The 21,761-nt window shown below is 49.1% G+C and overlaps 1 protein-coding gene across 1 annotated transcript; it reads right to left on the bottom strand.

The window, feature by feature from the left end:
- Positions 1–846: 846 nt before the first annotated feature.
- Positions 847–18,990, bottom strand: LOC142764938 (R.appendiculatus Kunitz/BPTI-like protein). Its single transcript, XM_075865477.1, has 3 exons — positions 18,846–18,990; positions 10,836–10,874; positions 847–1,034 (listed from the first exon to the last, which is right to left on the bottom strand). The coding sequence occupies exons 1-3, from the start codon at positions 18,958–18,960 to the stop codon at positions 871–873; spliced, it is 318 nt and encodes a 105-aa protein (XP_075721592.1). The 5' UTR covers positions 18,961–18,990; the 3' UTR covers positions 847–870.
- Positions 18,991–21,761: the final 2,771 nt, after the last annotated feature.

The following is a 21,761-nucleotide window of genomic DNA, read 5'->3' as shown; positions in this document are numbered from 1 at the left end:
GTTTCGTAATATACGCTGAAGGGAGCTACATCGCACGGCGCTTCAGCGAGCGTGGTAATGATGGGTAGCACACACAGTTATGTAATCTTCGAACTTCTGGCATGCTTTTGGCTCCGTGTGCGTTCGTGTGGCTTGTAGCTGTTTTCTCATGAAACAAAAATCAGCAAATGTTCAGTGCTTGCACTTCAACACCTTACTATTTTAGACTTACCTTTCAAAATCAGGTCATGAAGTTCAGAATGGTTGAATCGTTTTTTTTTTAACAAAACAAATAAACGAAGTCACAAGTACGATTCGCCGCCCGCAAGTACGAAGACTAGGCAAATGTGCGTACTATACCTATTGTTTCTATGGTCGCTTAACGATCGCAGCGACAGAGTCCCCTCTCGTTAATTTCAGGGAACTCTTTGCCTAGCGACGAGAGGACGCGCGGAGTAATGAAACGAGATGTTGCTTACTGCAGAGTGTGTTCAGGGCGTTTCATGCATCGCGTTTTGCGGACAAAGAGTTTGCGGTATTTGGCCGATACAGAGGGGTGTTACGGGGATCACGTTATGTACGTGGTCATGACTCGTTGGCTACAGAATTCAAAAAGGCACCGGATAGTGAAGACGTGGCTCTATCATGCGGCACTAACCTGTAACACAAATGGGCTCGTTCGTTTACAAAGCGCTAGGGTTCGGCACGGCACAATTTTTTCTTACAACAGCGTTATACCCACATTGCATCGAGTTCGCAGCACCTTTCATAAGGTAATTGGCTTCAGGTTTTTTCCGCCACCAAAATAACGAGACTGGCACAGACAATACTTGTATTCGCAAATAACAACTTTATTACCGTGTGTGATTCTGTACGTGTGAACCTACTCTCTTAACGCTCCGCACGTGAGCACCTCACCAGGCACACGAACATAGTTGTAAAACCATTGCAATTGCCGCTGTTCCCGCCGGGCAGACACTGGTTCAGCCTGCCATTATAATGGTACATTGTCCGAAAGCGTTGTCCATAGCGAAGCCGGGGGTTGCAGCTGCAGGCTTCAATAAAACAAGAAAAATGAACCATGTAGACGAGGTAACGGTAAAATGAAACATCATTACTATATTACAACCTTCGATAAAAATCATTCCGATCACCCACATGGGGGTAATACATTTCATGCGAAGCAGTCAACCAGCAGCAACCTATCCCATGATTTTCGCTTAGAGTCAAGCTTTAAGAGCTGGCTGAACTTCATTTGAAGAGCCCCTAAACCACTTTGGTTTCAGTGTTGAGAGAGTAGCTTATTTCTCGCCTCTACTACACTTCCTACAAACGCTGTTTCTTCATAAAACGCCCAGCCGCGGTGGTCTAGTAGCTAAATTATTCGGCTGCTAACGCGCAGGTCGATACATCGAATCCCAACTGCGGCGGCTGCGTTTAGATGATGGCGAAAATGATGTAGGCCCGTGTACTCAGATTTGGGTGCATGTTAAAGATCCCCAGGTGGTCGCAATTCCCGAAGCCCTTCACTATAGAATCTCTCAAAATCATATGGTGGTTTTGGGACGCAAAGCCTCACATATCAATCACTCAATCATATTTCTTAATAAACCACGTGAAATGTCCGCACTAAGCGTTGAGTAAATTAGGATTTTGCGCTTTTTGACTGAGTGCTGCTGTTTTGCTCGCGCAGTCGCAAACGCCGAATACGATACGAAATCAGTTTATCAAGCACAATAGTCATGTAATGCAACGAAGAACGGGTGCGCCACTGCATTGCAAAGCAAAATAATAAGCAATTCTTGAAAGATATCTGGTATAATGACCAATCTAGAGTTCATTTCATCCCGACACCGTGTCCACCAACTGCCTACATCACCAAATGTGCCGCAAGGGTAATCGTTCGCTGGATTTCGTGCCGACCGGTTGTGCCCCTGCAATCTCCGACGACAGCGCAGCTCTGGCCAACTGGGCTCGCCCTACGCCATCTCCTGACGCCCACAAGAGCTCTCGCCAATGGTGCCCCGTCCTCGGACTCCTGCGACCATGTTCCTCTTTCCTATCTCCTCTTCGTCATTCGCTGTCCCTGCGCCTCACTCTCTCCTTCCTCTATATATGTATACCTTCTATTCTTATCCTTTTAATCCCTCCTTACCCCCATCCCTTGTGAGCTACTGTTGAGGTGTCGAACTCTTATGCAGGCGGGGCTGACTTTTCTCTTCTTTCCCCTCTAAGAATCAAACGACTGTGCCAAAAAAACGGGAAACGGCGAGAAAAAATTAAACGCCGGTATTTCTTTTTTTTAAGCGTGAATACACTTTATAAGCGACCCCAAACCATCCACCGCCGTCGGCGGCGTCCGCAGTCTTCTCTCTATCTTTAAAAGAAAGAGGACTTGGCGGGCCGCAGCGCGACGGCGCTGCGGCCCGCCATCATTACTATATACCGGCATCCTATATAATGCGGCCCGGCATCACTATATACCGACGTTCTACCGAATAAGCCACGTACGCGACGCTGACATCGGTGTCAGTAACGCGCCTTATACCCCCTCCCCATTCGCTCGCCCCTCCGCTCTCCTCGCTCGCTGCAGCTGCGCGCGCACCCCTCTCTCTCGCGCGCCCGCCTTCTCTCTCAGTCTCCCGTCGAGAGCGGGTCGTGCGATGGATGTCCCGGAGGCAATGCTACCATCTGGATATAAGGCGCGTTACTGACACCGATATCAGCGTCGCCAACAGATTTTAACTTTACTCCCCCTCATAGCATCACCCCGTGCATTCGCACTTAACCATGTTCACCCTCGGGGAAATGCTTGGGAGTTTTTTGTCAGAGGTTGTCGTTAAACACCTAAGAATAAATTCAAGCACCGCCTCCAAAACGGCGGCTTACCTCTCGTTCATCTCCGAGAGTCGTGCTATGAGTTTTCCGTAGCAACTATAGTATACAAGTACTTTTTCGCTAATAACACAAATACGATGTGCAATAATAATTGAAAGCTAAACATCCCTACTTGAAATATTACGTTTTACAAGAGTAATATCGAAATCTTTGCGGAAATGGCACCGGAATTCAACGTTTTCTTTTTTTTTTTCCAACAGCCAGTGGCACCAACATTTGTCTGGGCAAGAAAATCACCTATGTAAAATACGGTTACGGTACTTCGTGTCGTAAAAATGAGCAAATATGGTTTCTATACAAATTTTCTCGGGCTGGAACAGTTACGCTTGCAGGTGGAGCATACACCTATTTCTGTAGGTTGTAAATGACTACAGGGGCCCTCTACATTGAGCAGTTTTGCACGCATCGTGCGCTTGGCAGGCACGCCGATAATGCTGGCGTGTAAACGTATCACTCATGGTCCGCCACAACGTCGGATCTAGCGTTAAAGCAGTGACGTCAGATTCATTGGGACGAAGTGGACGCCACGGAGTGATGATATGCATATTGCCGCGCGCTTGATCTGCCAGCGCAAAAGAGGCAGACGAAGTGGCAGTTCCCCTCGTGCCATTGTTCTGTTTTTGGCTGCGCTGAGCCGACCGCTCTTCGGACTTTTGTGAGGACGCCTTAAAAACGTCTCCTGTCTCTTTAACGTGACATTTTAATGGTGGAGGTGCTGGGTAACCTCACCTATGCAACAGACTCCTTCTAGCAGCCGGAACGTGACCCAAAACCCAGAGCTTACGCCGGTACACCGTTTCAGTCGGAGGATTCGAGGACTGTCCCCCGAGTTTGTGCCTCACAGTACAAGTACGTCGACTGGTATGGAGAATACTGTTGCTGTCACCGCTTCCCCTACCGCTGGAGCCGCCGCTGCTCCAACCGCTGCACCCGCAGCTGCACCCACTCATTACACGCTACAAAAACCACGTGTTCCGAGTCCCTTTCGTGGTGGCCTCTATGAAGATGTGGAAGATTGGCTGGCTGAGTACGAGTACGTAGCGGATTTCAACGGGTGGGACGAAGTAGCGAAGCTCAAGAATGTGTACTTTAGTCTTCTGGATGGTGCTCGCACATGGTTCCAGAACCGCAAGGGCCTCCTAACGTCGTGGCATGAGTTCTGTCACAGGCTCCGCGAAACGTACTCGAGTCTCGATCGTCGAGAGCGCGCTGAAAGGGCCCTCCAGTCCCGCATGCAGATGCCTAATGAAGGTGTGGCTACATACGTGGAGGATATGGTTCATCTGTTCACTCGCGCCGATCCAACCATGCCGGAAGACAAGAAGCTGCGACACTTGATGCGAGGTGTGAAAGAGCAGCTCTTCGCTGGACTCATTCGTAGTCCGCCTAGAACGGTCGCGGAGTTCCTCACTGAAGCCGTCGCCATGGAAAAGGCGCTGCAGCAGCGGAACCAGTACGATCGGCAAGTGAATGCTACCTATACCACCGGGCTAGGCTCGTTCCCGACCGACGTGGGAGCGCTTCGCGAGCTGATACGTTCGGTTGTTCGCGACGAGCTACAACAGCTGCAACAGCTGAACCAGGCGCAGCAGCAGCCTTCCACGAATTGCATCGCCACCATCATACGTGACGAAGTTCAGCATGCGCTCGGCACACCTCGCCGCGAGACACCAACGCAGGTTGCTGCACCACTTCAGGCGTTCGCAACTTCAAGTGAACCTCTAGGGGTGACCTACGCAGACGTATTGAGACGCACCGTTCCGTCGTCCACGACACCATCCCCAGTGAGTGGTTTCCAGCGCACCACTTATACCGACACGTTCGAACACAACGCACCTGCACCAGTCCCACTACCAGCCGCAACCCCGTACGCCACACTGCAGTCCGCACAGGTGGTCCCTTATTTTGCAGACACTCGACCCGTCATGCGTAAATCCGACATATGGCGCATGCCCGACCGACGACCGCTTTGCTACCACTGCGGTGAAGCGGGTCACCTCTACCGAGACTGCCAGTACCGCCGACTTGGGCTGCAGGGTTTTCCTGCCAATTCACCCCGCCCCCGGTTTGGACAGAGACCACCAGAAATTGAAGATTTTATCGCTCGGCAGAACGTCCCACTCAGGCGTCAGTCGCGCTCACCGTCACCGCGGTCGTCATCTTATTCAGGCAACGGAAATCGAAGGCCGCAAGGACGGTCTCCGAGCCCTCGCCTGGAAAACTAACGCCAGCGACCTTTCGAGGCGAGGCCGCTGATTCTCGACGTGATGAAGACCTCGCCCTCCAATCGACGCGACATCGGACCAACGGAAATTCGACTACGCCGGCGCCTGTATCCCAGCTGAGCGACTTTTCAATGGACATACCTGTGCTGCTCGACGGTCGCAATTTAACTGCCTTAATAGACACTGGTGCTGACTACTCGATTATTAGCGGACAATTGGCACGTACCTTGAAGAAAGTGATAATGCCTTGGACAGGATCGCATGTACGTACAGCTGGCGGACATGTTGTAACGCCGGTTGGTTTGTGCACGTCCAGGCTACAAATACGAGGCTGCACGTTTTTGGTCAGCTCCATCGTGCTACGTGACTGCTCCCGCGAATTAATTCTCGGCCTCGATTTTCTTCGGGAATATGGCGCCGTAATCGACCTACGGCGACGCTGCATTTCCTTTTCGACAGTCAACGCTACGTCAAGGGACTCCAACCGCCGTACAACCGCCCTCCGTGTTTCCGACGACAGTGTCACAATACCACCTCGTGCAAGTATCCTAATTCAGGTGACTTCCGAAGGAACCAGTGACGGTGAAACAGTGGCAGAGTGCAACGTCTCCCTGCTGCTGGCGCTTGGAATTTCTGTGGCACGAGGCATCATTGACATTCGGAACGGTACAGCCGAGGTCATGATTACAAATTTCACCAATGAGCATCGTCACCTTTTCCGGGGCACTGCGGTCGCCTACGCTGAAGCCTTGGAGGACGTCATTGAGTGTTTTGCCTGTGAAGACAGTAGCCGCAATGGACAAACCGTAATAGATGTTGACATGAACAGTGCACTGCCAGAAGAGAACCAGAGGGCCTTGCGAGAGCTATTGTTTGAATTCAGGGCGTGCTTTGCTCAGTCGTCTAAAGTGAGTCAGACGCCAATTACACAGCACAGGATAATCACTTACGACGACGCAAGACCTATTCACCAACAGCCATACCGCGTCTCGCCGACAGAACGCGCAGCTATCAAGCAGCAAGTGAAAGAAATGATCGACGACGGCGTTATCCAGCCTTCGAACAGTCCCTGGTCCTCACCGGTCGTTCTGGTTAAGAAGAAGGACGGTACGCTTCGCTTCTGTGTAGATTACAGAAAGCTCAACAACGTCACAAAAAAAGATGTTTATCCGCTGCCGCGTATTGATGACTCGCTTGACCGACTACGACGAGCGAAGTATTTTTCTTCCCTGGATTTAAAGAGTGGCTACTGGCAAATTGAGGTTGATGAGCGCGACCGCGAAAAAACCGCCTTTGTCACGCCGGATGGCCTCTACGAATTTCGGGTGCTACCGTTCGGACTCTGCTCTGCGCCAGCTACCTTCCAACGCATGATGGACACTGTGTTGACTGACTTAAAATGGCAAAGCTGCCTTGTGTACTTGGATGATGTGGTCGTGTTTTCAACCAGCTTCTCCGAACATCTGAAGCGACTACGACAAGTACTTGAGGCGATTCGGACGGCTAACCTTACGTTAAAGCCGCAAAAATGCCATTTCGGTTACGAAGAACTAAAGTTCCTTGGACATGTCGTAAGCGCAGAAGGCGTCCGTCCTGACCCTGAGAAAACCGCCGCTGTCGCAGCCTTCCCGACTCCTGCCGATAAGAAAAGTGTGCGGCGGTTTCTTGGTCTATGCGCGTACTACCGGCGCTTTATAGGCAATTTTTCGAAAATTGCCGAACCATTAACTAGACTCACTAGAGACGATACGCCGTTCGTTTGGAGTGCTGAACAAGAATCAGCATTCACAGAGCTTCGGCTTCGCCTGGCATCACCACCTGTTCTTGGACATTTCGACGAGGAAGCCGAAACAGAAATTCATACCGACGCCAGTAACGTCGGTCTGGGCGCGGTACTCGTCCAACGGCAGGAGGGAATTGAAAAGGTTATCGCCTACGCAAGCCGAACCCTAACACGCCCGGAGTCAAACTACAGTACCACGGAGAAGGAGTGCCTTGCTGTCGTGTGGGCAATTGCTAAGTTTCGACCTTACCTTTACGGCCGTCCATTCAGAGTAGTGACGGATCATCACTCGCTGTGCTGGCTTGCGAACCTCAGAGACCCCTCCGGACGACTGGCAAGGTGGAGCCTACGTCTGCAGGAGTACGACGTCACTATCGTGTACAAGTCCGGTCGTGCACACGAAGATGCGGACACGTTGTCACGCGCGCCAGTTGAGCCTGCCGCTCAGAGCTTCGAAGAGGACTGCCCTTTCCTTGGCTCCGTAAGCGTAACAGACTTGGCTTTACGGCAGCGAGCAGATGCTCAATTGCGACCTATCATTGAACATCTAGAGGGCCGCAACGTATCACTGCCCCAGCATATAACTCGCGGATTGTCATCCTTCTGCTTACGACAGGGCGTGTTGTACAAGAAGAACGCAGCCGCCAGCAACAAAACTTACCTGTTGGTCGTCCCCGCAGAGCTGCGTGAGGAAATTCTATTTGCCTGCCACAACGAGCCTCCATCGGGCCATCTGGGCATCACCCGAACCATCGCTAGGGTACGAAAGTCTTACTACTGGCCGAAACTTGCCGCTTGCGTTAAACAGTACGTTCAAGCCTGCCGCGAATGCCAGCGCCGAAAATCCCCATCTGTTAAGCCTGCGGGATTACTTCACCCTATCGAGCCACCCAGAACACCCTTCGATCAAGTCGGCATGGACCTCCTGGGTCCGTTTCCCTTGTCATCTTCCGGCAACAAGTGGATAATCGTCGCTACAGATTATCTAACCCGCTATGCTGAAACTAAGGCGCTTCCTAAAAGCACGGCTTGTGAAGTTGCTCAGTTTTTCATCGAGAGAATTGTATTACGCCACGGTGCTCCATCCTGTGTCATCACAGACCGAGGAACAGCGTTTACAGCAAGGCTCCTTGAACAAGTTTTTCAGTTAAGTTACTCCACGCATCGCAAGACAACAGCGTATCACCCTCAGACAAATGGACTGACCGAGCGGCTTAACAAAACGATGACTGATATGCTGTCTATGTACATAGACGTACAGCACAAGACGTGGGATGAAATACTGCCTTACGTAACATTCGCGTATAATACCGCTACGCAAGAGACCACACGATTCACTCCGTTTCGTCTTCTATACGGTCGGGACGTTCAGACGATGTTGGACGCAATGCTCCCATGCGACATTGACAACATCGAGAATCTCGACGAAGATGCTGAGTGTTTCGTGCAACGAGCCGAGGAAGCACGTCAACTAGCCCGCGTAAACATCAAGAAACAACAAGGCGTCGATGCACAGCGCTACAACCGCTGCCACAGACAAGTCGATTATAAACCAGGTGACCAGGTGTTGGTTTGGACCCCTGTGCGCTGCAAAGGTCTCTCTGAGAAGCTTCTCAGTCGGTATTTTGGCCCGTACAAAGTGCTACGACAAGTGAGCGACGTCAATTACGAAGTCCTTCCGGACGGAAGCCAACCACCCCGACGCCGACAGCTACGACCCGAGATTGTGCACGTGGTGCGGTTAAAACCGTACCACACACTGTGACAATGTTTTTTTTTTACGATACACGCTTCGTTTAGCATCGAGGCGATGCTCTTCAGGGAGGAGGGGCAGTGCCGCGCGCTTGATCTGCCAGCGCAAAAGAGGCAGACGAAGTGGCAGTTCCCCTCGTGCCATTGTTCTGTTTTTGGCTGCGCTGAGCCGACCGCTCTTCGGACTTTTGTGAGGACGCCTTAAAAACGTCTCCTGTCTCTTTAACGTGACAATATAGTAACTACCAGTCACATGCGTATTCGAGCTGCGTTTCAGTAAGGCTTCACGAATCATTGATGTGTAATGTTCTTTTCATTGACGAGAAGGCAGACAGCCGACAATGCCAGTCTGTTTAGTACTGTGACCCTGTCCATCAGAACAGGGTCACAGAACAGTGTGTTTTAACGCGAAGGTGTTTAATGCCAGTGTTCACCATGGTTCCGTCTATCCGTTTACGTATCGCCGTCACGGATACGACGTTGTAAAGAGTATATGCTAACAAACTATGACCTCTCGTGCCTAGGACCACTCGCTCTGCTGCGCGTGGCATGGAACAACCACATTACGGAGCGTGCTTTAACAAGTGTGCTAACGCCAAGCCGAATACGATACACCCCACACCCCACACCGTTTGATGATCCTCAGAGCCCTGCAACTTCAGCGTGTTTTCGTCATCGGTAGTGAGACGGCACGAAGGGTTCAGCTGTGCGTTCTCGCGTTTCGATGAGCGCGCACCTTCGCAAGTCATGGTCTCTCCGGAGCGCGTGCTACAATCAGACACGTGATTCAGAAAAGCACGAAGGTCGCTTCGCTCGCTGTCGCGGCCGCGTTTACGAATGAAGCATGCTGCTCATGTACTAAAAAGTAACAACTGTGGCAGTTGTTCGCACTCGTGCGGTGTATACTTCACTGTTCGTTTCGTGCATCTTTCTTTCTCTTAGAACAGTAATCTTTAAAGGTCGAGCACTCTAAGCCAAAAATGACCAAAATGGGAGCAAAGGGTGCTTTGAGTCTTTGACCCAATGGTTACTCCCCAAAACGACCAAGTGAAACACAATGGCCGACATGTCTAATCACGGGAAAGAAATTGTATTAGTCTTTAGTTTGTAAGAGAGCAACTACACGAGAAGCGAATGTAATTGGTCTCATCGTGCAACGCAGTTACTCTCCTAACGGACACTGCAGACAAATATAAACGTGCGCACATCGATATTCAGGGGGCAGATTTTTTTTCGTGTGCCACACTGCACCAAATGGGTCGGAGTAACCGTCGGTTCTGGGGGAGCAACTGCAGGGAGAAACTGTTCATCCCCTGAAGTAGGAATTGAAAGGAGAGCAATGGTTCGTATCCCTACAGTTATTCCATTTAGTGGAGCAATGGAAGTGGCGATGCAATTGCTCCCTGAAAGGAGCAACCCCTATAACCCCGTTGCTCTCTTTTGGGTTGGAGTGGGCTATGGCAGTTCCTTGTCCGCTCTCGACCTGTATGATTATTTCGGGCGTATTTTCGCTTTATCTACGTGGTGCGAGTTTCGAGTGGCTAGACTTTCTTCGCATGGCGTTACAGGTTGTTGCTGTTGCAAACTCTCTTTTGCCTTTGTGATAACACAATGCACAAAAAAAAACGCTCAACTGCCTCAATGAAAACACGTTACAGTTTCTTGTTACACCAATTCCTGAACAGAGGAATGAGCGACGTTCTTGCGAAATAGCTTCAAACACTAGCGTGACTCTCTGATATACATATTTGATTGTTGCGCACAATGAGCGAGTTTGATCTCGGCTCAAGCGTGATTCTTATTTTTTGCTTCTATCTGGCTATTTAAGCGATCGAGAGCACCGTCAAGCTTGACATCACATTTGCAGACTTCAACTCTTCACTGAAAAGCGTGTCTCAAAATTTTCCAAGGCATAGGGCTCCAAAGCTTTTCTAAAGTGTTTTGTTTTGTTGTTATTTTCTCCACTTCACATACAATTAGTTCTATCGTATTTTACCGAATAATGCTCACGTGATATAAGAACGTATAATGCCGCGAATCTTTCTCAACAACTAAAACGACTTAAACGTGTGATTGATTGGTCCGAAGCGTTTTTACAAGAAATCGCGACACCACACCGCACGTGCAGGCTATAGACACGAGATTTGTTCAATGCGCAATGAGTCATAAGAACCGTGAATGCTAGAACAAGTACCTACCTGTAGGATAAAGACATGGGCCTCGTCTTCTATCGCACTCTGAAGAAAAAAATAATTTAGCTTGAATCTTATCCCACTGGTACACAAAATTCACCTTACTCACACAAAGCTACGGAAAGGAAAATTATTACGCATAGTGCTTTCAGGAAACACGCACTTTTTTTAGACAGATGCGATAATTACCAAAAGGTGAATTGCGTGAAGCCAGCCGGCTAAGAAGGAGAGCATTCTCCACTCGCTGTCATGGCGACGAGCGGAACTTATTAACCGTTCCGGGTTTGTACAGTCATAAATAGCCGAGAAAAGGAACGATGGGGGAACAATCGCCATAGCTCGATTCGTAAGAGCATCGGGCGCGTAATGCGAAGAGTCAAGAGAGAGAGAGAATAAAATTAGGGAAAGGCAGGGAGGTTAACCAGAAAATGGAGCATCCGGTTTGCTACCCTGCACTAGGGGAAGGGGGAATGGGGAAGAAAGATTGGAAAGAAAGCGAAGAGGGAAATAGACGCGCGCGAGAAAAAAAAGGAGGGGGGGGGGGAGCTGGGGTGCTACAGTCTATACAATAGGCCGCTGCCACGCAAAAAGTTCAGTAAGGCCTTCACTGATTTTCTGTGAGCACACAAATCATGTCGTCTTTCCAGCACTGATTGTTCAGACAAAGGTCTGTCGTCAAGGCGAGCTAACGCAGCAGCTAGTTGCCGTCTTTGCACGCTGTAACGAGGGCAGTGACAGAGAACGTGATCTATAGTTTCATCGCTGCCGCAGTGACCGCAAGCAGCACTGTCTTCCATGCCGATTCGGAAGGCGAAAGCTTTGGTGAAGGCGACACCAAGCCATAGTCAGCAAAGCACCGTTGTCTCGAGTCGGGAGAATCCAGACGGAGGCCGGAGTCGACGAGACGTGTCCAGTCTACGCAGTCGCGTGTGCCGTAAGCACTCGGTGTTCCACAGGGATTTTAATTCTGCATTAGCGATTTTTCGGATGGTCATTGCAGCATCAGTCCTTGAAAATGGTATAGATTTTTCTTCACCATCTTCGTGTGCTGATCGGGCAGCTGCATCGGCATGTTCGTTGCCCAATATGCCGCAGTGACTTGGAAGCCACTGAAACGTGATTCTGTGTCCTTCATTGAACAGGTGGTGAAGCAGCTCTCTAATTTCCAGCACTAGTTGTTCATGAGGTCCCCGGCGTAAGGCGAATATCAAACACTGTAGTGCTGCCTTAGAGTCCGTGAACACGCTCCATTTCTTGGCTTCTTGGTGTTTAATGACTTGAATTGCGCTACGTAGAGCAGCAAGTTCCGCAGCTGTCGATGATGTCCGGTGAGATAAACGAAACTTCACCGTTGTCGCTGTTGCAGGAAAGATCACCGACCCTGCAGACCCATCCACTTTAGTTGAAGCGTCAGTATATAGATGAGTATGGTCACTGTATTTCTCATATAACAAGAGAAGAGAAAGCTGCTTTAGCGCTGGAGACGAGAGCCGGGCTTTTGACCCTATGCCTGGAACCGTGAGTTCAACATGTGCACAGGTCATACTTCATGGGGGAGTTGAAATCCTCGATGGAGTTGTATATCCCGTAGGAATGAGTGTGCGATATGACAAGACTGTCTGGCAAAATGAGGCACGAGGTCGGGCTTCTGGCAGTGAAGCTAGATGATGGGCAGGGGCACGAGTAAGATGCCTCACGTGTGCTCTGAGCACTTCCATCATGATATGCGTCTTTAGCGGGTAGTCATTAGCGATCTCGATTGTCTCAGCTGTTGATGAACATCGCGGTAGCCCCAGACAAACTCGGAGAGCCATGGCCTGGATGCTTTCGAGAGTCCGAATGTTGGTTCTACAGGTGTTGGTCAACACAGGCAAACTGTAGCGCAAATAGCCAAGAAAAAGCGTCTTGTACAATTGCATCATTGCATGTACTGAAGTCCCCCAGGTTTTTCCTCCGAGATACTTGAATAAGTTAGCAATTTCTGTCAGCCTCTTCTTCAAGTGGGCCACATGTGGGCCCCAGCAGAGGTCTCTATCAATGAATACGCCTAGAAATCTGTGCGTCCTGACATATGGTATGATTGGCCATCGATTGATATAGCGTATGGTCTCATATGCTTTCGACTAAAAGCAATCAATGCACATTTCGCTGGCGAGATTTTCAGACCCTGGTCCTTGAGGTACACTGATACCAACGTCACAGCTTTCTGAAGTCTTGCGCGTACCTGAGGCCTTGTCACGCCAGATGTCCAGACGCAGATGTCGTCAGCGTACATGGATCACTTGACCACACTTGGTAATCGTTCTACAAGACCAATGAGAACGAGGTTGAAGAGGGTTGGACTCAAGACGCCACCTTGCGGGACTCCACGATGCGTTGGGTGTTGGGAAGTTGGACCATCTGCAGTGTTCGCAAACAAGGTCCGCCCTTGTAAATAACTGCGTGTCCAACAATACAGTTGCCCGCCTAGGCCTACTGACTCGATGGCTTCGAGGATGGCGTCATGTAGAACGTTGTCGTATGCTCCTTTTACGTCAAGGAACATGGCTGCAGATAGTCGTTTACCTGCCTTTTGTTGCTGGACATATGTGACGAGATCTATAACATTGTCGATCGCACATCGGTGACGGCGAAAACCAGCCATGGCGTTCGGATATATCTCATAGTATTCCAGGTACCATTCAAGCCTGGCCAAGATCATTCTCTCCATTACCTTTCCTACGCAACTTGAGAGTGCGATCGGTCGGTAAGAGGCAATGTCCAGGGGAGATTTGGCAGGCTTAACGATCGGTACCAAGCGGCTAATCTTCCAATCTTGCGGAACGACACCAGCTTGCCAGGAATCGTTGAAGATGTTAAGGAGTGCTTCTCGTGCCCGTTTACCAAGGTTGCACAGCATCTTGTATGAGATGTCATCCGGGCCAGTTGACGACGACTTATTACACAAGACGAGCGCCGCATCGAGCTCCTGTGATGTAAACGGTAGATCCATGCGTGGGTCCCGTGAATGAGGGATATGATTCACTGTATGTAGGCTTGTGTACGCTGTCTGGCCCACGGTCATAGCGCAGAAATCTTCTGCTACCTCAATTTCATGCCGGCGATGAAAAAGTGCAAGGGCTTTGAAGGGAAAACGCTGCTCTGGAACAGAACGTAGGCCTCGCACAATTCTCCATATCTGAGACAGTGGTTTATGAGGATCTAGTGACGCACAAAATTTCCTCCATCGTTGGGTGTCTAATTTGTCAAGGCGCCGTTGTATCTTCTTTTGGATGCGCCGGGCTGTCCGTAGATCGTCTGTGGAATTGGTGCGTCGGTATCGTCTTTCGGCACGACGGCGTATCGCACGAAGTCGCTCCAGCTCGAGGTCATATTCAGAGTACTTCGAAGAGCATATTATTGTGCGCATAGTCGCATGTGCAGTTTCTTTAATAGCTTATTGAAGACCATTGGACAGGCCTTCTTCACAAGCATCCTCAAGTTGAGTTTTGAACACACTCCAATCTATTCTTTGTGTTGTGGTAGAGGAGTACGTGTTCGAAATACCTTTAATCTTCAGGTAAGTGGGGATGTGGTCGCTTCCGTGTGTTTCAATGTCCAAAAACCACTTTACCCGTGTAGCAAACCGGCATGAAACAAAGGGCAAATCAAGGCAGCTGCTATATGTAGGGCCTCGTAAAAACGTAGGACTGGCATCATTCAGAAGGACGAGACCATGGCTGGAAACCAATGATGCTAGACGTCATCCCGTTGAATTAAGCCTTGAGCTTCCCCAGATGGGATGATGCGCATTGAAATCCCCGGTGATAACCCACGGACCCGGATGTGCCCTTAATATGCCGTCTAGTTTGTTGGCGTCGAAATGACTTGATGGGGATATATACACGCCTAGAAGTGCGAATATCACCTTTCCTTTTTTAACAGACAAGCACACATACTGATTGCCGTGGTGAGGTTGCACTGGCTGGACGACGTAAGTAAGCTCCCGGCGAATAAATACAACAACCTTGCTACTTTCGATGTCACTTGAAGAGAAAAATGACTCGTAGCGGGATAATCTGATTGGGTGCGATAATTTCGGTTCACATATAATCATGATAGGAAATCGGTACAGATGAACAAACTGGCGAAAATCAGATATGCGAGATCTCAGACCTCTTGCGTTCCACTGAAAAATCGACGCTTCTCTGACCTCCTGACGGAACGACTTGTGATTGTCGGCCATGGCTTTACTGGAGGCTTGCAAGGACCGGACTCAACGCGTCCAGCACCTGTAGGCCGCTCCTAGCAGTTGGCGTATCGATGCTTGTCAGAAGAGTTCTGATGACACTCACAATGGATCGCAGCATAGGAATAATTTGACGATCTGCTTTTGGAGCCTCGTCATCAGCAGCATTGGCTTTCACTGGGAGCAGAAAGCGGGAAGGCTGTTCGGAAGGCCGTGCGTTCGCAAGCACCGGCCAGTCTTCAGGGGAGAGAGGCTTCGCCGGTGGAGGTATTCTTGTACTCTCTGGCTTTCTACTGGATGTTGACGGTGGTGTAGACTGAAGTGGTGCATGAATATCACCATGACTGGAGCGCTTCCGTCGGTGGCGACGTCGACGCCGGATTTTCTGTGAAGCTTCTCTATGGGTGGAGTTATCGCTGACCATTTCTTTCAGGATACCCATTTCTTTCTTGAGTCTTGGGCATTCCTTAGAAGTGGCCTCATGCGGACCTCGACAATTGCCGCACCTATAAGTTGTTGCACAACAGGTGTCTACCGTGTGTGCCTCCGCGCACCGGGGCCATACGGTTGAGTTCGCACAGACGCCCTTGACATGACTGATCTTGAAACACTTGTGGCACTGAAGCGGGTTTGCGACAAAATGCCGTACCACATGCCGGAAATGTCCCACCTTGACGTGCGTAGGGATTGAGTCGCCCTCAAAGACTATCTTAACGCAGCGGCTGTTCCCGAGGCGGCTTCAATGCTTAATGACCACTCCTTCGTACGCCGGTTTTATCAGAATGGGTAGATCCGTGTTTGGGATTGCCAAGTCAATGTCGTAAATGACACCTGCAGTGCAGGTCCCAGTCATCGGTACGACTGCTCGTACTTTGACATCTCCAAACTCTGTCATCATTCGAAGCTTCTCCAGCGTGTCTGCATGTGTTGTGTCAACGGCTAAAACGTTCTTACGTGTGTTTAGCCGGCCCTCTTTGATTTCATTCTGTGCTATTCCCTTAAGAACATTGGAAATGGCTTGCCTGTTCAATTTTCGAAGGCTGGCGGAAGGATCCACGGGCATGAAGAGAACGGTATGCGGCCAGCGTTCACTCCTTGCCTTCACGGTTGACGTGCTTGCTGGTGATGACGTTTTGATGAGCCTCCTTTTGGCCTTGCGGCTCATCACAGACACGAAGCTGCCATCTGATGAGTCGTCGCCGTCGACTGAGTAGATGTCCATGTCTTCACTGGAGCTGCACCAAAAGCCTCGTTTCCTTGCGGAGCTTACAAATGTTGAGCTGTAGCCAGACGGGCCAGCAGTTCGTTCTTCGTCCATGGGCACGAGAGCAGGAGCATCTCTTGAGCCGTCACTGGTGATGAACCATGAGCCTTGAGCCACAGAAGAGCTTGAGGGCGCTGACATTTGACCACGTGGGCCTGTAGAAGTCGCCGCTGCCATCGCCACAAGGCGGGACGCAGAGAGCGTCCCAGGAATCGTGGAAAATACAACGAAAAACAGTTAGTAGTGACAGACGCGTTCTATCACTAACTTCGTCGTCGTCCCCTCAAAGAGTTAAGGTTCGGTACCTGCCGGTGGCAAGTTTCCGTTTCGTCCACTTTCTTTTTTTCTCGCCTTTATTGTGAGTACTACAGTACACTTCGATGTTATGCGAAACATGCGGTTGCAAGGTGAATCTGTCTTTTTTATTGAGCGAGACGTTATGAACTGGCGCTTACTATATGTACAAATACACGCACACATATATGTTAAGCAGCCACGTATGTTTTATATTAGCAGTGCTTTACAGTTGCGTGTTCACTACCTTAACTTGGTGTAAACAAAAAGTAGTATGGGTGGGTAAAATGACTCGGGAATACGACTCACTGGTCATGACATCAATAAGGTCACAGTGCTGTCATGTACGTCATCAAACACTTTCCAAAACACAGTGGCAAATACTCGGAGGCGGGTATTTGCCACTGGTATGCGGGTATGCCTCACAGGTGTTTGACAGTTTGCCTACCCAGGAACGGCGAGAACACACATGGGTAATATTAAAGCTTGATCGTTAAGATAAAGTGGACATTGGCAGCGTTTGCGGGGCGAATGCAGAGAATAAATGTCTCTGTTGCAGCAAGAATTGAACCCTATAATTTTGCATGTAAATCAAGTACTACAGAGCCACGCCAGGTCTCGGAACTACCTTTTCACTAGACCGCAATGTTCGTAGATTGTCAGTTGTAGTTCCAGTGCTGGCTTTTCAATTTATCAAACATTACATACGTACCCCTACGAGACACCCGTCACGTCGTGTTAACAAAAATTGCATACAAGTGTCGTCCGCTTACGTTTACTTATAACCAGAGCTGGGCGCTACGATCCTCGAGAGAAGCAGAGCTTTATATCAGCTTACCACTTTTGTGTTGCTAGAATCCATGTTAATGATGACTTTGTTATGCTCCTATAAACAGCTGCTGATATAAAACATATGCGCCTGTTTATCCCATGTCTGTGCGTGGATTTGTACACATATTTAGCGGAACTTCGTAATGTGTCGCTCAATAAAAAAAATTACACTACAGTCAGCTTGCATGCGCATGCTTTACATAACATAGATTACCAAAGTGCGTGGGATTTGGCGAATGTTTCGGAAAGCGTTTGACAACGTACGCGACGAGGCTGGTTATTGTGGTCATAAGTTATGACCAGCAACTTGTAATCGAGAAACTATCTTACCATCCCGTACTCATTTTGGTGTATCTCAAATTAAGGGGTTGATCATGAAAGTTGATAAGTATGCCGCCAGTCCTTTTCACGATTTGTGAAAGCTGTTGTCGTTCTGCTTTCGCAAATGGTCTTGTAAGTATTCGTGATCACCTTTATTTTTAGTTTGAATACTGTTGAAGATAACAAGCTCTTACAATGAGTTGTGACATTATGCACTTTCCCTGTATTTGTTTCGCGTTGTGTGCTCGTGCACATAAGGTTGCGTGCGGCTGCATTAGCCCTTCGCCGATGATGGCCTTCACGGGCAAACAAGCGCTGGTGTTTTAATGCCACAGCCTGCTCAACTTATGTGCATCAAACGAAGGCCCTGTATGTACAAAACAAAACATAAAACTTTGCGCGTAATACGCGACACGTGAGACGACGACCTAAAAAATATGACCGAAAACTCCACAATTTGTGCGAAGACTATCTGTTCTTCTAAGTGCTGTAGTGAGCGCCTTTTACCGAGTATCACGCAAACGCTGTTCGAAAGGAATTTGGTTGGCACCAAGCCTAATGATCAATACGTGTAGGTCATGCCGTATATTCATTCCGAAAAAAAAACAGGTTCAAATATTTTATTCGAACCATTCTGCACGTGCAAGGAGCAATGCAAGCACCATAATCCCTCAAGAATAGTACTGACCTGCCACACATCTCGCTGTTCAGGACCTAAGGTGTTGCTCTCACACGTCTAAAAATAAGCGCCTACCAGAGCTCGACTACACTGCGCGTCATATACTCTGACGGCCTCCTGTGCGGTGGTTATGCAGACTTCGAACAAGTTCTTTGGGGCTGCATTTACAACCCGCCCCCCTTCCATTCCCATAAGGAAAAAAAAAACTCATTAAAGCCCAAGACCTCACCCCTTAAATCCTAGCCATCCAGACGGCCCAGGTGAGGGTAGTATTTTTAACCTTACCATACCTGAGTCGGCCTAGTCTGCAGGTGACGTTGATTTTACTTGCATTTATTATGAACAGAATAAAGTCATTTTCCTCACTCTCTCACGCGTTCACCTATTTACTCTACTCACCTAGCTCGTCCCTCCTTTCTTCCACATCTTCACTTGGAAGAGCCCGGTGTAGGCAGAGCAAACTAGTGAGCAGCAGCATGATCAGTACTGAGTCAGCTGAAGGCACTACTTGCATTTCGAAGACATAAGCGTGGTCTGAATGGCGTCTCGTATACTACAACAAATTTGCTCGCTTATAGCAGTTTGAGAAATAATTCACCGAACGCAGACTGTCTTCTTTTTTCTAGGCACTTCGTCATACACAATCACATCTTGCAAAGTGAGGGTCGTGTGTGAATTCTTGCGTAAGGTTGCATTAGCAGGGACCGATGACTGATGACCGACTTCCGTACTATTGTTATCTTCGTATTTCACGTTTATTGATCGACACTATTTCAATACCCTGCGGAAAAGGTATCGAGGGTATAAATGGCCAACCCTGAATAACCCTGTCACTGAACCCTCCATTTTGGTTACAAATTTTGTGCATTGTGCGCTTTAGCGCATATTAGGAGAATTTGTCTATAAGCACGCAGACGCTAAGAGGTGCTTCAGAGAACTTAATTGAGCTTAAACATTCCTAGCGTTTGTTCCCGCTTACAAAGATACTTCACCTTTATTATGATTTGTAGAATAATTGCACGCACACGCTCACATGACGAAAATTTTGAAACAATGCAGCAATGCCTAAAACTTGCTATGAAGCCGCAGTAACAGTAATGCTGTCATATTAGGCAGCCTTAAAAAAACTTTACACCATGTTTCCAATGAGAACCCTGATGGGATGTGAAGCAGCAACGATGCGCACATGTGCCGTCGTGGGTTCAACAGCACTAACGCAGATGCTGCAGTGAGCGCTGGAAAATTCGTTTGCACAGATGGCTGCTGGCATAGGTCTTGTGACACATACAGACATGTTTCAACACGTACGTTAGGCGCGCGTTACATTTAGTGCACCTGAAAGGACGAGTCAGCGGCGTAGTGAGGCGGTTGCAGTAGTGGAGTGAGTGTCGGTAGCGGCAGGTGTTGCGAGTGAACGGACGAGGTGGCCGCTGCGCGAAGCACGGCGAGCGCGCGGCAGTCGAGGGAGAAAGTGACGTCAGCTTCCATAGCTAGGAGGGCATGAAGTGAACGCGCAGCTGCAGCGGGACCTACTTGGCACCGCTCCAACACCTGTGGCGAGTTCGTATGGACATGCATACGTACGCTGTTAAACACGTCAGTCAAGGAGCATGTTTCGCATATATTACCTGAAGATTTTGTGAATTCTAAAGTGAGTTCGGTGAAAACCTGTGCTCATTAAGACTGGTTGGTCAAAATACAACACCATACGTTCGTATCCCCTCATGCATGAGGGGAGGCACGTTGGGCACAGCGACGTTGCACTAGCAAAGTGCAGCTGCTCTAAAGTCTACCATGAGAGGCGTCCATTGGCGCGACCCGGAACCACCTGACACAATGTTAACGCACAAGATATACAGACGGACGGGCGTGAGCATGAGCCATTAGACAGGTATAGTATACCAGACTTAGCGGTATAGCGGGCTTTCTGCGATAGCGGGATCAAAGTGCGCATGCCCCGACACGTACGTTACCCGTACCGCTTCCCGTACGCGCGCTATTTTTCAGATTTAATGCTACGTGTCAGCGTGGTGTACGCACAGTGTACATAAAAATGGCGGTGCTTTCGGACGCCCACTTCGAAGACATTTTGGCGTAGTTGTTGAACGATTGCCTTCGTTCGCAGCAAACGACTGCTTAAACTGGATTCGCTTGCCTTCAGTTAGCTTTGATCACTGAGCATTGTGGATAAGCTAGCGTAATTTTTTAGAAAACTTCCCAATTTACACGTTTCTAGGCATAACTAGAAGATTGATGTGAACGAATCACGTTTGGTGCGCAGTTCATATTTATTTACTTCTACTATTCCTAAAATAAGTTTGTAAAAATGTTTGCCGTGGTGACACAGGCAAAAATTGTCATTTTCCTTTTATTTCACTGCTCTTTAACGCGTCAACCTTCCGATAGGGGGCGCCACCATCCCAGCTGGGGCATGTAAACCACGTAAACGCTATCCCGCTAAACTACTATAAGATGCTGTCCACAACAAACATTTGCTGCGTGGTGACGCCATTCCCTTAGCCTCCACTATCACGCTAACGGTAAACTACAACTGTCCATCAAAGGCTTTTGGCTTAAGAGAAGAGTGAACGAAGAGTAAATTTTCTGAAGTAGGCCCTCGCTTAGATCAGGTGTATAGGCAGGTGTATAGGTGTAGATAGCAGGTGTATAGGTGTATAGAGCGTAGAGCAGGTGTATAGGCACCTTGCAGACAAGTTTTCCAGTGGGACATCACTGTGACAACGCGTAGCCTAGCCCATCAAAAAAGCAATAATGAGAGCGGGTGGGTCAAAATGAATCGTGTCTTCCTCCCTGCATCAGTGAACGGATTGTAACCGACCTGCACGAAGGTGCCTGCGAGCGTCTGTTCTCCTTGTGCCCCTAATGGCCAGTATCAGTACACTTGCTACGGGCCAGTGCGAGAGGCATGTTACCCCTTGTCAGTCGGTGACGCCTATACGGCGCTCAAAATAAGCAAACTCCCTACGAATTCTCTACCCTTGGGCTTGAGCGCAAGCTCTTTAAAGGTGTCTCTGACTGGTCCAATCCCTCCTCAGGCCCAGAGGTGAACGGATCCGGCGTTGCCCGCACTCTGATTCTCTGTACAAACGCTCTTTCGCCGGACGTCGAACTCGTTGCCGCAGAAAAACTGGCACAGGAGCCAAAATTCCTTTTGTAGTGAAAGCCACGTTGAAAGCCTAGTCGTAGCTTTCCATGCTTTCAAACAATGTGGCTGACGCGCGGATTAAACGAGCCGTCAACAAGGGAACACTAAGCTGGGCGAATTACTGGTCGCAGGCAAGGGTCCTCATCGTC

The sequence above is a fragment of the Rhipicephalus microplus genome, chromosome 6 (genome assembly GCF_043290135.1).
Source record: "Rhipicephalus microplus isolate Deutch F79 chromosome 6, USDA_Rmic, whole genome shotgun sequence".
In the NCBI taxonomy this organism is placed as follows: domain Eukaryota; kingdom Metazoa; phylum Arthropoda; class Arachnida; order Ixodida; family Ixodidae; genus Rhipicephalus; species Rhipicephalus microplus.
Note: the sequence above shows the minus strand (reverse complement) of the source record. Positions and strands in the feature narration are given on the sequence as shown.

Excerpts from the sequence above, each read along its gene's own strand:
- LOC142764938 (XM_075865477.1), bottom strand. The coding sequence starts at position 18,960 with ATGCAAGTAGTGCCTTCAGCTGACTCAGTACTGATCATGCTGCTGCTC. Across the intron at positions 10,875-18,845 it reads AGAAAGGAGGGACGAGCTAG|AGTGCGATAGAAGACGAGGC; the intron begins GTGAGTAGAGTA and ends TTTTTTCTTCAG. Across the intron at positions 1,035-10,835 it reads CCCATGTCTTTATCCTACAG|CCTGCAGCTGCAACCCCCGG; the intron begins GTAGGTACTTGT and ends GTTTTATTGAAG.